The sequence below is a fragment of the Struthio camelus genome, chromosome 17 (genome assembly GCF_040807025.1).
Source record: "Struthio camelus isolate bStrCam1 chromosome 17, bStrCam1.hap1, whole genome shotgun sequence".
Taxonomy (NCBI): Eukaryota; Metazoa; Chordata; class Aves; order Struthioniformes; family Struthionidae; genus Struthio; species Struthio camelus.
This window is the reverse complement of record NC_090958.1, coordinates 10,616,227-10,630,754: the sequence shown is the minus strand read 5'-3', so window position 1 is coordinate 10,630,754 and position 14,528 is coordinate 10,616,227. Positions and strand designations below refer to the sequence as shown.

The following is a 14,528-nucleotide window of genomic DNA, read 5'->3' as shown; positions in this document are numbered from 1 at the left end:
GAAAGTCTGTTTGGAAAACATCCACTTGCTTACACATCGTTATATATTTTAAGTAATCATTTGGCCAAGAAAACAAGGAGTGGGTGCCTCAAAACATTTTAAAATTACTCTTTGACTTGTTTATATGCAAGTCTTTTTAAATTGATTTGCTGTTGGCTGTTTTTTCTTTTTTTTTTTCCTCTTATTGCTATTAGCAACAAAAGCTTTGTATCCCAATTAATTTACATATTGATTTAGTGCTAGCTGAAAATATAAATAAATAAATAAAACTCCGTGGTGTTTAAATTATACAGAGGGCATTTGTATCTTATTGATTCCAGTAGATCCGTATAACTCCTTTACAGCATTATCAGTGATGTCATGCTAGCAGTTATAATCACTCCTTTGCTGTGATACATTTTTAACACTCACAGAGCAACATCCATCAGTCCACCTATGGCAAAAGCCTGGCGATAATGACTGAAGCTCAGTTGTCTACTACCATTATTGAGAATCCAGAGATGCTCAAGTATCAACAGAGACAGCAGCAGCAGCAGGTGGAACAGAAGAACGCATCAATGAGGGAAGCGTCTGGAACTGCGACAGCGGCTCCCAAAGTGGCAAGCATGGTTAATGGGGAGAGTTTGGAGGACATTAGAAAGGTAGGTGCTCTTGGATGGTCACTTTACAGTGTCAAGTACTGAGTAAGTATCAAACTGGTTATTATAAAAACGATTTCTGCATCCTTATTCATGTTGTATGGCACCTTTCAGTCCATGAGTGGACCAATTGACCTTTCTGGGACTTGCTGAACAGTTAAAATGCTTTAAGTTGAAGTAAGACCATGCAGAAAGAGGCTTGTGGATATTTCTATGATGTGTGGTAAATTCTGGATGCGCAGAAAGGAAACCAGAGATGGCTAAAAGCACTCTAACTATAGAACAGTACTTTAATTGCTCTATGGGAGAGGTTGAGAACATTATTTAATTCCTTCCTAAACACAGGACAGCAATTTTAATGAAGGAGTCAGTGCATACAGGTGAAAACGTTTCAGACTTGGCTCTGTAATGTCATAAGCAGATTACATTCTCCAAAAATGCCTTGTCTGGAGATGGATGAATCTGGAATTGCAAATAGGTGTTTTTGAGTGTAAAAATCATGTGTCTTATGGTATGGCCTGAGACCAGTACTATGAATTAGAGTTCTGTTGTACTTTGTAATACATAAACTTCTATTGAGAAACAAACAAATATTATTGGTCAAAACAAGTTGCAGTACTAAAATACACTTGCATAAATAGGAGTGTAGATTGAGCCAGGGTCTACACAATAGTAGTGCAGTCCAAAGCCATTATACAGGGGGGAAAAAAAAATCTCTGTTAACAGATTTAATTGTGGAACATCTTTCATTTAATACACCTATCTGTCAGTTGAGGTTAAAAACCAAACTTTTCTGTTTATGAGAAGCAATAATGAAATGTATTTCCCAACAGAATCTGTTAAAAAAGCAAGTGGAAACACGGACAGCAGATGGTCGGAGAAGGATCACGCCTCTCTGCATAGCTCAGCTGGACACTGGGTACATTTGGAAGTAGTTTTTAAAATCATTCCTGACCTTTTAATGTGAATTTTTTTTCCTGATGCGTACTAAGAACTTGGACCTGTTTTAGTCTCATGGCATCTTCAAACATTTGCTGGGAATATCCTGCAAATATTTACTTATGAAATATGTGTTCAACCTGTGTTCTCTTAATGGTAAAATCTGAAAATAACTTGTAAGTTGTTAGAATTGAAAGAATGATTATCTCCTCCAGAATGGCCTTCTTTTTTAAAACTTCTAATGGATAAGGTTAATTCCCATGATCTACGGCTATAGATAACTGAATATTACTCTAAGGTACTTCAGGTTCCTATCTGCGTTACTACTTACTGGCTTTAGCCTCATTTTAAATAAGAGTGCTTTTTTTTTTTTTTTTTTAAGGTTGTGTATGTGTATCCATATGTGGAAAAGGGAATAACGGGGTAAATGTTGTAGTTAAAAAGATTTTTTGAAGTATTACAGAGAAAATATATTTGTTGTTTTGTCTGTCTTTTTGCTTAGGGATTTTTTTTTTGAAGTATTTCAGAGAAAATATATTTGCTGTTTTGTCTGTCTTTTTGCTTAGGGATTTTTCTACAGCGTTTTTCAATAGCATCCCAATATCTGGATCTCTGGCTGGCTCAATGATGTCTTCTCAAAGTAACCAGCAACTCATGTCATTAGATTCTAATGCAGCCAATTCCCTTAATACTTCAAAGCCTTCTGTAGAGCCAACAGCAGCCAGTATAAAACCAACAGATGATACAGCAAATAAAGATGGGTCAGTATTTGCAGAAATGTTGTTTCTCGTTTATATGACTTCCTATGGGTTTTAATCCTCCTTTACAGTTCTGCAAGCAAGCAATTATTCAAGTGGTTTCCCTATCCCAAAACTTCAAGAATCTAACATTCCTGCAAACATCAAGGTTTTATTAGTATTTAGTTACACTCTAAAGAGTGATAAATCCCCATGCAAAGTTCTGAAAATGAACTTCAGGGCAATGAGCTATACAGTTGATTGTGTGCTAATGCTCTAACGAACTGGCTTGCTTTATAAGAATACTGGCTTGCTATTAGTAAATGATAAAAGCTTTCCCAGCAGTGGAAGTTTCCGTCAAATTCTATCCTGTATCCTAGAGCTCCTCTCCTCAAACATGGTCCTGCTTCTGTATAACACCCCTGGCAGATGAGAGAGAGCGCAGTGACGGGCTCATCGGTGCACGTGCTGGTTGGCCAGGGTTTCTTTCACATCAAGTGTGGAACAACTAAATTTTACTTGCATTTCCCCCAGTGTTAACACTAATTTGGCTTCCTCTCCTCAGTGCTGCCACTGTTTTTTATAACACTTGCAAGAGCATAATGTTGTTGGAACCTCTACCACTCCATCAAATTTAGTTGAAATTGGCCACAGATTCAAGAGTGAGTGAGTAGACTGTGAGGGATGATTGACAGACAAAACAATTAAATCTCCTTTCCTTTAGAAATTGGGCTTCAAACTGCTTTTTAGTACAAACATCAGTTGTCTTAGAGCCATTCTTTGCTCTGAATGAACTGAAAATCTCAAAAGTAAACAGTTATTCAAAGAAAAGATCTCTGGAATGTTTTAGTATGGGGAAAACATATAATCCTGTGCCTTAGAGTTATACGTGGAAAAAGCCTAAGAATTGTTTTGGATTCTTCAACAAAAACAACAAAATTAAAAGCTGGCGTGAAATGTTTCAGCTCAAATGTTTGATTGATTAAACAATGGAATACAATCTTGTAAAGGAAAATATTTGGTGACCTAAATAGTAGGTAAAACTGGAAACTCTACTCCTCATTTAAAACAATGATCCTTTCTATTTGGATACCCTAAGCATAAGCTGAAAACATAATTTCGTTCCTGAGTTAAAAATACGTAAAGAGTGAATCAGTTAAGGTTAAAAGATCTAGATTAAAAGACCCTATGCAACAACATCAAGATCTTAACTCTCATAAGCATAAACGGCTTTTGAGAGTAGGTAAAGCTTAGAAGATGTTGACACATGAAAGGTGAAAAAAAGAATATCATAATTCATGTATGTACATGAATGAAAGGTTTTAAATATGGTTTCAAGTCATTCATAATAACTAATTAACAGTCATTGTACTGATAGAGGTTATAAACATTAAATTTCTCTCCCTCTGTTTTTCTGTCCCTTTTATTGACAGTGTAAATGCTACCTCTGCTTCAGCTGTTCCTCCTGCATCATCTTCCTCTGTGCTGACAACCCCATCCAAGATTGAACCTATGAAAGCATTTGATTCTAGATTTACAGAACGATCCAAAGCCACCTCAGGGACTGCTGTCGTAACAAATACAAATCAGACTGTTGCGGACAGGTAAGATAGAGCACGAGGGCAAAAAAAGGGATAGCAGTGTAGAGTGTTAAAAACTTGATTTTCTGTGCTATGGATGTCATGTCCAGCTCTGGAAGTTGTCTTAGGTCTCTTCCACATCTGGAAGGAAGGAGAGCGGTGAGCGGGTAAAGTTCTTTGCTGGCATTATGCCTTTGTACGTTTGTCTCTTGCGTGTGGAACCAAGCAGGCTCTTTGGAATGCTTTCACTGTTGTTACAGGAGACTGTGTATGTGTGTTTGTGCATGCCTTTGTGTGGCTGCATGCGTGCGTGTGCTTCTTAAGAGGATAAAAGTAGCCAGCCTGCATCTCTCTACAAGAGCGAGATTTACTTCAAGATAAATTACAATACGTGTCTGTAGAGGGCCTATCAACATAACAGCTGCAGATGTATTTCCATGTTATGCTGTGAAGGCATGCAGAGAAGACACTTTGATTTTAAGGTTTTTGGCTCTGGATCCATATGATTTTAAAAAAAAAAAACAACAACAACAACAGGAAAGCCCTTGGTTTTGTGACATATAGTGTGTTATGGCATAACTGTTCCAGCTTCAGCAAAAGAAACATTATAAAGCATAGCAGTCCTGAGAGAGAAGTGTGTAGTTTCCCAAGTTATTGCCAATAAAATGTTTTTCCTAAGTATCTCAATACTTTTATATCATAGGGTTTAACTGTATGATACAGAGGAAAGATGTATTAAATTACTCTTATAATTTTCTAATATGTCAGTATAATTATAGATAAAAGAATTGTTTGGCATAATTCAGATGCCAAAAAAAAAGACGGGAGGTGGCTTATGCAAGATATTCCTTGGAAGCTGAGAGGTTACGGAATAAGTGGCAAAACATTGTCATAACTGGCTATTAGAAACAATGTGAAGGGTATGATTAAATGGCCTATTTTAAGGTAGAACAGTTAACAAAAAAGTCCACAGGGGGTTGTACTTTGTCTCCTTTAGCTTTATTGTATTCCTGAAATGGAAAAAAAAAAAAAAAAGGAGTTATGAGGTCATTTGTATGGTTTGCAGCTATGCAACTTACAGTAGTCAGAGCTAAGTAGAACGAGTTTTGTGGATAGACAACACAATGACAAATCAAATTCTGCATGAGTAAGCAGAAAGTATAATGCCCATTGGAGGGGAAAAGTTGAAGTATTCTTGCACCTTAGAGTTCTGAGTTATCTGTATCAACTCAGGGAGGATATCTAACTAATTTCAGTTAAATGCTAAAGTTATTCTTTATACCTTTACCCTGTTGCTAAATGGTAGTTTGATTTTTTTTTTTCTTTTTTTAATATATGGGGTTTTTTTACTTGCTCAGACTGAAGGATCAGAATTTAATTAAAGACAATAAGCCCAAGGATATTCTGGAGAGCAGCAGTGACAGTGAAGAGAAGATTCCAGCTGCTAAACCACTCAGTGCACCTAAACGTAAACTGGAACTTGAGGGCGAAACAGTAGAAAAGAAGAAAAAGGGAAGGCCTCGAAAAGACTCCAGACTTGTACCAGTGACTTTAACTGTTCAGGTAAAATAAATTGGTCAATAACGTTCACTAGAGTTTCATTAAATGAATATAAAGTGCTACGTTGACCTGTTTTAGCTTTAGCCATGATTGAGTCATGGAAAGACCACTAGTTTAAGTTCCCTCAGAATTTTTTGCCATCCCTCTTCCTTACTTTTAACATTATTCTTTTTAAACTTTAAGATTTTAAAAAGAAGGTGCAGATGGTATGGCAAACCTGGGTACTTAGTTAATATACAAATGCAACTCCTTACTAAATGGTCCCAGCATGCTGGGTGATAAGGCTGCCAAATGTCTGTACAGAATTTAAAAAAAAAAAAAAAAAAAAAATTAACTTGGTATTCTTTGGGGCATGGCACACGCACAAAAGAGTCACTTGGATTTGATGACTTGAATGGTTATGACTTGCCTAGGATCTGTCAAGTAATAAATTAAATCAGGAGTTTCCATCTTTCTTTAGGGTATATTGAGCCTTCTATTTTCAGTATTCAGAGCTTGCCTTTTCCATGAAATGTACCAGAATTTCCATTAATTGATTCCAACTGAAAAATGTTAAAAACAGCCTGTTACAGAAAGTAATGGCCCCACCTAGTTTTTTTCTTTTTAATTTTTAGATTGTAGGTTAAAAATACTTGTGCTTATAACACTAGTGAGAATAAAATAAGCATTTACAACAGGTGTTATTTGGAATTTCTAAAAGATTCCCCCTCCCAAGAAATCTATAGTGTAGACTATCTTTGTTCTTAACTCTTTTTATGGTAAAAACTTACCATTTCTCAATTTTTTTTTCCAGTCCCCAGCTACACTGGCTTCTGAGAAAGATGCTGCTTGCCTCTCTGCACCAGCATTAGCACTTAAACTGCCAACTCCAATCCCACAGAAATCATTTACTTTGCAAGTAAGTGGATCTTTTAAAAGAAACCAAATCTTTGAATAGCTGTATTTGTGCAAGCGAGCAGGGTGTATTCTTCATGAAAATGTGTATGTATATGGGAAGAGTTAATGGCAAATCAACTAAGAATAGGATACCTGTAAGGCAGCTAAACTTCAAAGACAAATACCTGCTGTTCATGAAACCCTACTTATAGTTAGCCAGAGCGTCAAAAAAGTTAACGCTGTCGAACTGTAGCAACAGCTGCATTGTTACTACAGATGTGTTGGTAGTACTCTGCTAAAGAGGAAAAAATTATTATTTTTTGAGAGATCTTTGGAGGGCCCCTCCATCTGAGGAGACTGGGAAATAGTATTAACACAGGTATTTAGGAAAAAAAATTTTTTCTGTGTGCTTAGGTGATGGTAATCTGGTTCGAATTGCAAGAACGCAGGAAGACTGGGCATATCTAGGCTTGATTTGAGGCCATAAAATAGGAAGCACAGACTTACAGAAGAATACGCAACCTTTCTGCATTCTTGTGCTCAGAGTAGACAGAAATGATTCACGTGTTCTAGCCAAACCCGATCCTCAGAGGTCTGCTTCTTTTGAAGTAGCACAATGTATTTTGAAGCTATTTTAAATAGAATGCCATCATTCAATCCGTTCTTAGATTTTGCCTTTTTTGGATCAGGAGATTGCTGCTTTTCTTTTTTTTTTTAATTTTTTTTTAATTTTATTTTGAGTAGGCCTGTTCCTCTTCCAAGAAGTATTTTCTTTTTTTGTTTTTCAGATAAGTACAGATCCGTCGATGTACCTTGAAGTGGAGAATGAAATGACCACAGTGGGAGGTTCAAAGTTGAGCAGGTTAAAGTGTAATCGAGAAGGAAAGGAGTGGGAGACTGTCCTCACCAGTCGAATTCTCACTGCAGCAGGAAGCTGGTAAGGGAATATGTTTTTTGAGGAAGTAGGAGCCTACAGAAGATAAGTAGTCCTAAAGGCCAGAAAACATTTTTAAGGGTGCATATTATCACTTTAAAATAAATTTTTTCAAGGTATGCTTTGGGAGCAGTCAATTACATTTAAAAATATATGTTTACATGTTACAATAAGTAGAGGCTCTAACGGTGTTTTTATCCACTTACTGAGAAAAAAATATTAACTATATCATTTTTATTAGGGATTTATGTGATTCTTTGTTTGGTTGAAGATATCCTATTTCTTTTCTTCCAGCTAACTTGGCCTAATACAATGATGTTCTTAAACTCTTATCCTGTGCAGTTTTTGTGGGGAATCTGGCTTATTTCTGTTAACCACTTCTATTTGCTGGTTTTATATTCTTTCTTCTCCTCCCACCCTATAATCTTTATACAATATTTCATAGTAAATTGTTTGCAGATAAATGTACTGGTTTAACTCTTGAGAGCAGTTTCACTCCAAGTATTAGCTCTGTTCTATGCAGTCTTACTGAGGCATCTTGAATTCTCATTAGCCAGTTAGAAATATTTTCCTGTGGTGTTACCTTTCTCCTTTAAATTTCTTCATTGATGCTGACTAAGTCATGGTAAGTGACAGTTGTTCAAATGTTAACTACTAAAGAATGAAAAATTTGAAACAGGACATTATTGTGATGTAGAAGTACTTTCTGAGTTTTTTGCAATTTTTTTCTCTGTACTTTTCTCAGCTTTGCTTTTCTCAATTAGCCTTTTAGATCAGAGTTTAAATTTAAAGTGTGTTTCTGAAACCTGAGCCACGAGATATTCAGCATTTCTCTCGGAATTTTTTGGAAATATTTCATTTTCCTACTCAACTTTTAAGCTGACTCTCTGATAATACTCTTAAGCTAATAATATTTGTAATTAGTAGTAATATCTTTTATTAAACAGACTGGCATGTGTAGTTGAAAAAATTAGATAGCTTTTCAGATGCACAACACTTATTCAGGTCTGAAAAAGAAGCAGCGGATTTTAAGGCTAAATATAAGCTCAGGCCTGAAGAAGAGTTCATATACTCAAAAGCTTGACTATTTCCAACTATGCAACTTGGTCTAATAAAAGGTACTGTCTCTGCCTGCAAACTGTCTCCTGCCTATATCCTTAGATCATCATAGTTATACTACTAAAATTAAGCAGACATACCATGCCTTTTTAATATGCCATTTATATCCATCTATAGGAAATCTGTCCATTTTCTGGCCTTCCCCTTTGGGACCCAGCTTTTTTAAAAGTTCAAATAGTTACCTTCTGGAGGAACTATCTTGAGCTGTAGGATAATCTAAGAAAACAGTCTGGTTTTGTACTACTTGTATTTGACAAAATGTCTTTTTTAAAATTTTTTTTATTTTTTTTTAGTGAGATTGTAAGTGTAGCCTGTGAGAAACGAACATTGTCAGTATTTTCAGCTTGTGGTCGTCGCCTTCTTCCCCCTATAGTATTGAATACACCCATCTCCACCCTACATTGCACGGGTTCTTACGTCATGGCTCTCACCACTGCAGCTACGCTCTCTGTTTGGTAAGTACCAAACTAGGTTGCAGCAGCTGGCTGGGCTGATTTCTATAGGTTTCCTTGTTCAGTGGCCGTGCTCCTGTATTGATGTTGAAACTGTGACTTAAACCAAGTCAGGTCTGAACACGAGTCCTTTTTGGATATAATATGCACTCCTATGAAAAGAGTTAATCGTGCAGGACTTGAATCCTGTTTCCTCTTAGTTCTAGGATAGTATGTAACATTGAATTTCATGCTGGAAAGAAGATAGCTGATGAACTAGAAATTATTGATTTAAACAGCCTCCCTAAGTTAGGCTTATCGCACGTGTGGAATGAATTGTGGAGAGGAAAAAAGGAGGAATATGGATATTTCTGACTTCCATTGTATTTTAGCCAATAGTTACTCAAGAAGTACATGGGTTTCAGAGTTGAAAGTACTCTAGTCATCTTTTAAGATGCCAAGATAAAAATTGCAGTGCTTCAGCAATACAGAACAAACTGTTAAGTCACCCTGTTACAGGGACAGAGACCTTTACCGAAAGGGTGAGGTGAAGTGCAAGTACTTGTTTTCAGCTGTGTATTTTAATCTAAAGTTTAATGTAAGCGAGAGCCCCTAAGGGAGTTGTTGGGATGGTTAGTGTTTGCTTAATGGTAGATGGTTAGTGTCTGCTTAACGGTAATGAGGTTCCCTGATAGAAGGGGACGTAAAAGTTGTTCCGTGCTATTGAGTTTTCCAAAATTATTTTGTCAAAACAATGAACAAAATATTCATATATTTAATATATTTATGATATAATATTAAATGATTTTGAATCATTAGTTGTTTGTAAACTGAAGACCTTTACTTGTGTCTGTTTTCAGGGATGTTCACAAGCAGACAGCCATTGTTAGAGATGAGTCTTTGCAAACAATATTATCAGGTAATAAAAAGGATTATTTACTTACCAACCTTTGGGTGCACCTGTACTATGTAGTGCAATTTATGAATATGCTGAAATTTTACAAAACCTGAAAAGCCTAAACAAATAACTTTCCTTCACTGTTATTGTGCATTAAATGGAAGTCATTGGCAACATTGTACTTAGTGTATAAATAGTTGAGAGGAAAACCTCAGCAGGTAACAGACTTGTCTGGCTTGCTTTTGGATGTGAAAACGCTGTGTTGTGAAGAACACACAAGACAAATACTTTATGTAAATCTACTGCTATTAAGCAGTTTCCCTGGCCTTTGCGCGTAGCTTATCTTGATGATGAACAACTTAACTTCTGATTATCTCAGATTCATTATTACAGACCCTTCAATGTCTGTCACTGCCAATGTCTGGGCAAAAGAAGTGATCAAAAAAGTGTCTCGGAGCACACTGGCTTCTGTTTCAGCTTTAATCCATACAGTATTAATCAAAGCCAGCTAGAGGAGTAGTTGTACCAGCAGCCTGCTGATGTCTTCACTGGAAGTTACATGACATAATTAGCCCTGTACTCAAAATGTGCACAAACCCAAGAACTGGGATATGCTGGGAAATGTGAGACTCCAGCTATCCCACTTGTACCACGTTTTTCCTAGAGAGCATGCCTTTCGAAGTATGCTGTTTTTTAGAATTTTGGCTTAACAAGGAAAAGAAACTAAAGGCTTTTCAGGTTACAGAAGACATGGCAGGATTGCTAGAGATTTCCTCTAGATACGGAAAACGTTTTGATTTAAGCCAGTGTTCTATATAAGTTGCAATATTAAGATTAATAATGTAATTTGCAGAAGAATGATATTGATGCTACTGCACTGAGCTTAGTGTTCAACATCATTACCCGATGTCTTGGCTTTCCTATTGGTGTTTGAGAATAACACTTACACAATCTTTTTCTGTTGGTTGCCATGAGTAGTAATTAATGGTGGATAACACTTAATACCATTGTGAATGTCATGCAAAACTGCAAAAGAAATATTTTATTCTGATTTGATTTGTAGGAAGTGATGCAACTGTATCTCAGATCTTGCTGACTCAACATGGTATACCTGTAATGAGCATGTCTGATGGAAAGGCATATTGTTTTAATCCTTCTCTTTCTACGTGGTAAGTTGTACATTATTTCCTCCTTTTATGAAGTAGCTGAACCCACATGTGCATTCTCATTTACAGTTTCACTTCATACTGAGCGGAATTTAGAGTTTCACTTCAGTCTGAGCAGAATCATGCTCTAGGCTTTATTTTTGCTTTAGTTCACTAGTGGGTGTTTAGGTTCTCTTATATTCTCATAATTTGTTATGTTTAAGATGCTTCTAAAAACTAAAAGGTTAAACTAGTTTTCTTTATCATTTTTTACTGTACTATATGTACCATTTCATGTGTTATTTATGCATGCCTATGTATGTGCACTTTTGTTGATGCACCTCACTTGTTTGTGTTAAGCAGTTGACAATGATTAAAAACAATCTAGCCTTACAATTCACTTGTTCTTTTTTAGTGTGAAAGAAAACAGTTCTGAGAAAAATGATCAAAACGGCTTTCAGGGTTTTGCTGGGGGTTTAAATAGATACAAAAGATTTTGCCTAGTTTCCTAGGAAAATCAGGTTTACGTGCTCCAACCCTGAACATGTACGCGTCTGACTTTGTGCTCATCGTTCTTTGATCTTTTTTGGTTCTGATGACCAAGTTTGGTCGTCATTTGAAGAGGGCTAAATGCCTCCAAGACCTACAAGCTTAATTAAAAAAATAGGTCACGTAGGGGAAGAGGGAAGAAATCATTTAACCTGAGGGAATTCACATGGAAGGGACATTATTAATGTCCTAAACACAAGGAAAGTCTCCATAACAGTTTGTGCCTTATTGGATATCAGATATGCCCTCATCAGTCAGAGGCTCTTCCCCCATGGGTCCCTTACTTCTGTTAAGGCATAAACTCCCATAAAAATTTTTGTGGGGTTAAGTAATTTACAGTGTCTTTCCCAAATAGTTTCTTTGTTGTCAAAGAGAAAAATTCATGCTGCCGTCTTAAAATGTAATTGTTGTACTTAGTATAAGGAATGTGCCTTATGAGAAGGCTTACTGTTTTAATCCCTGCTTAGTGTAATTGTTTAAGTCAAGTACTTGATGTGAATGCTTTGGGAAGAAAAAAAGAAAACACTTTACTTGTTCTTTAGATAAACTAAGAAATTATGCAGAAAACTTCACAGTCAATAGGGAGCAGAGGACAGGCTCTCAGCCATACTTTTGAATTTGCTATCTTTTTAGTTTGTATCACAGCTTTAGAATTATATAAAAGAGCAAACCCTTTAGTCATCAACACAAATTTAAACATGACAAAGCAGTGAAAGTTATTCTAAGTATTTGTACTATTTTACCTCTGATCTGTCTGGAGGTCTAAAGTTAGCATTCATGTGAGCCGCTGATTCCCTGGCATCTCAGACCAGTGAAAATAATATCCTTGATTGGGTGTGGAAATGTCAGCTGTAACTGTCAACCCCCTTCGATATGAAGGAATAGTTGTAGAGTACGGGCAAGGTTGTCAAGATGTATGATTTGTGGTGACTTGTCAGCTGGCTGGAGGGACCTTAGGTAAAAGTAGCTTCATAATGAGAAAGTCATTACCTGCGTTCCCTCCAGGCTTCGTTTTGGGGCATAACTTTTTGTTAGATGTAAAATAACATGTAGAAAGTGGGTTTCTTTGTGCTTTTCAAAATTAATGCTGAAGTATATTATGTGATTAATCCTGTCAGCTTGCGGGTGGGAGTGATGTTTCTGTGAAAGCACAAGCAGAATGTGGATGTTGAATCAGAGTAATTTTTGTCCGTGGAATTCTTAAGCGCCTCTGTGGTTATATATAAAATATGTGTATGTGTATATATATGGGTTTTTTTGTAGTCTCTGAAAATGCAAGTGAGGCTGTGAGGCAAAACAGAGCAGGACCACTTGACATCACTGCTTACTCTCTTCAAACTTGTTTTTTTGGTTTGCTTTTTTACAGGAATCTTGTTTCTGACAAGCAGGACTCCTTAGCGCAATGCGCAGACTTCAGGAATAGTTTACCATCCCAAGAAGCCATGCTGTGTTCTGGGCCCTTAGCTGTAATACAGGGACGAACCTCAAAGTACGTACTTTGTTTTTTTGTTGAATCAACGTTTCTTTCCCCCCTCCCTTGTTATTTATGTTTCTGAATCAATGAGTTAATTCTTGAGAAGCTGCTGACACTGACAATTAATCTATTGGTAGATCATAAAGTGATTTCTCCTTCCCTCCCTCCCTCCCCCCCCAAACTTTTGCACACTTACAGTCTGTTATCTTAGTGCTATTCAGAGATTGTTCAGGGTCGGGGCAGGGGGAGAGGGCAGGAAAGTGTCCTCTGAACTTTTAATGATTTTGCTTAAGGCACCTCTTTACTGATTTGGTGAAGTATTTGACAATTCTGAACATTTAATGTTTTGATTAACTAAACAGAATTTTTTATATTTTGCACTTCAGTTTTTGTTTACCAGCTTTCTGGAGTTAGTCTACAAATTTTGAGTAGTTTAGCTGTCCTCAGTGGTTTTATTTATTTAATGAAGTCAATGAGAAAGTTGAGTGATTAGTTATTTGATGCATATTTTTAACATCCAGAAATATCACCAAAGAATTGTGTGAGCCAGAGCAGACTTCTGTAGGTACCTTAATAGCTCATTCTCAACTGGACCTGAATTAGGTTTTCCAGGCAGGCTTTCTTGCTGTTTCTGGTCTTGATGTCTGAACTTACTCAAATTTTTAGCAAGAGGAACTATACAGAGAGTGGTATTTATTTGTTTGTTTATTTTTAATCACGCTCCTCTTTAGGGGGCAAAAATAGCAAGCTAATTGGGGAAAAATATTTAAAATCCAAACAAACAACACCAGCATCTCTGAGAAAGAAAATACCAGACTGAACAAAGAGCAAACTTTTCAGAAAGAAACTACTCAGTTACTTTTTTCAAATCGCCATTCCTACAACAGTGTATTCAACTGGAGGAAAAAAAGCCTTTTAAGGCTTTAGGTTGATCTTATATCTTGTGTTTATTTCATAGCCTTAACCTGTGAGGAGCGTCAATAGGAGAGGTAAAGACAGTCATCTTAATTTCCTATAAACATTTAGGAGGACTTTGTCCCTGAAAAGTCTGAAATTTTTAAAAAGGGATATCAGATGAAAGGAGGAAAGAAAGAATAGGAGGCAGAAAACCCTCCACTGACCTTGATGCCCATAAGCAGTGCAGCAGAAGGTGGCAGCAGTTTTGTTAGTGGAGGCTCAAACCTTTCGGCCCGAGTGATACAAGGAGTTTGGTGTGAAGTGCCGCCTTTGTCATGAAAGGCTTGAACTCTGAAAGCACTAGATCCCTTTGAAAGACAAGCGCAGAGTATTTTCTGTATGGCTAGAATACATACTTTGTAAACTAACCTCTTGAGTTTATGGCTGCTATGCTAACTTTTCTTTTGATTTGTAGTTCAGGAAGGCAAGCTGCAAGATTGTTCTCCATGCCTCATTTAGTACAACAAGAAACAACACTTGCATACTTGGAGAATCAGATAGCAGCAGCACTTATGTTACAATCCAGTCATGAATATCGCCACTGGCTCCTCATCTATGCACGGTACCTAGTTAATGAAGGTGAGACCTGGCACGCTGTGTTACTTCTGTGCAGCTCTGATGGATTTTTTTAAGAAATTCTCTATTCATTTGATGTATATTTATGATTGCACTTAATATTCTCTCGTTTATC

At 36.7% G+C, this 14,528-nt stretch overlaps 1 protein-coding gene across 2 annotated transcripts in view; it reads left to right on the top strand.

Moving 5' to 3' along the window:
- HIRA (histone cell cycle regulator) overlaps positions 1 to 14,528 on the top strand; it is a 42,661-nt gene that overhangs the window by 23,202 nt on the left and 4,931 nt on the right. For both annotated transcript variants that reach the window (XM_068911408.1, XM_009666816.2), the window contains exons 12-23: positions 414 to 641; positions 1,472 to 1,557; positions 2,144 to 2,338; positions 3,748 to 3,918; positions 5,253 to 5,457; positions 6,248 to 6,352; positions 7,119 to 7,267; positions 8,677 to 8,838; positions 9,675 to 9,733; positions 10,776 to 10,881; positions 12,773 to 12,895; positions 14,253 to 14,416. In XM_068911408.1, coding sequence (XP_068767509.1) covers positions 414 to 641; positions 1,472 to 1,557; positions 2,144 to 2,338; positions 3,748 to 3,918; positions 5,253 to 5,457; positions 6,248 to 6,352; positions 7,119 to 7,267; positions 8,677 to 8,838; positions 9,675 to 9,733; positions 10,776 to 10,881; positions 12,773 to 12,895; positions 14,253 to 14,416 — 1,753 coding nt within the window. The remainder of the gene's footprint in view (positions 1 to 413; positions 642 to 1,471; positions 1,558 to 2,143; positions 2,339 to 3,747; positions 3,919 to 5,252; positions 5,458 to 6,247; positions 6,353 to 7,118; positions 7,268 to 8,676; positions 8,839 to 9,674; positions 9,734 to 10,775; positions 10,882 to 12,772; positions 12,896 to 14,252; positions 14,417 to 14,528) is intronic.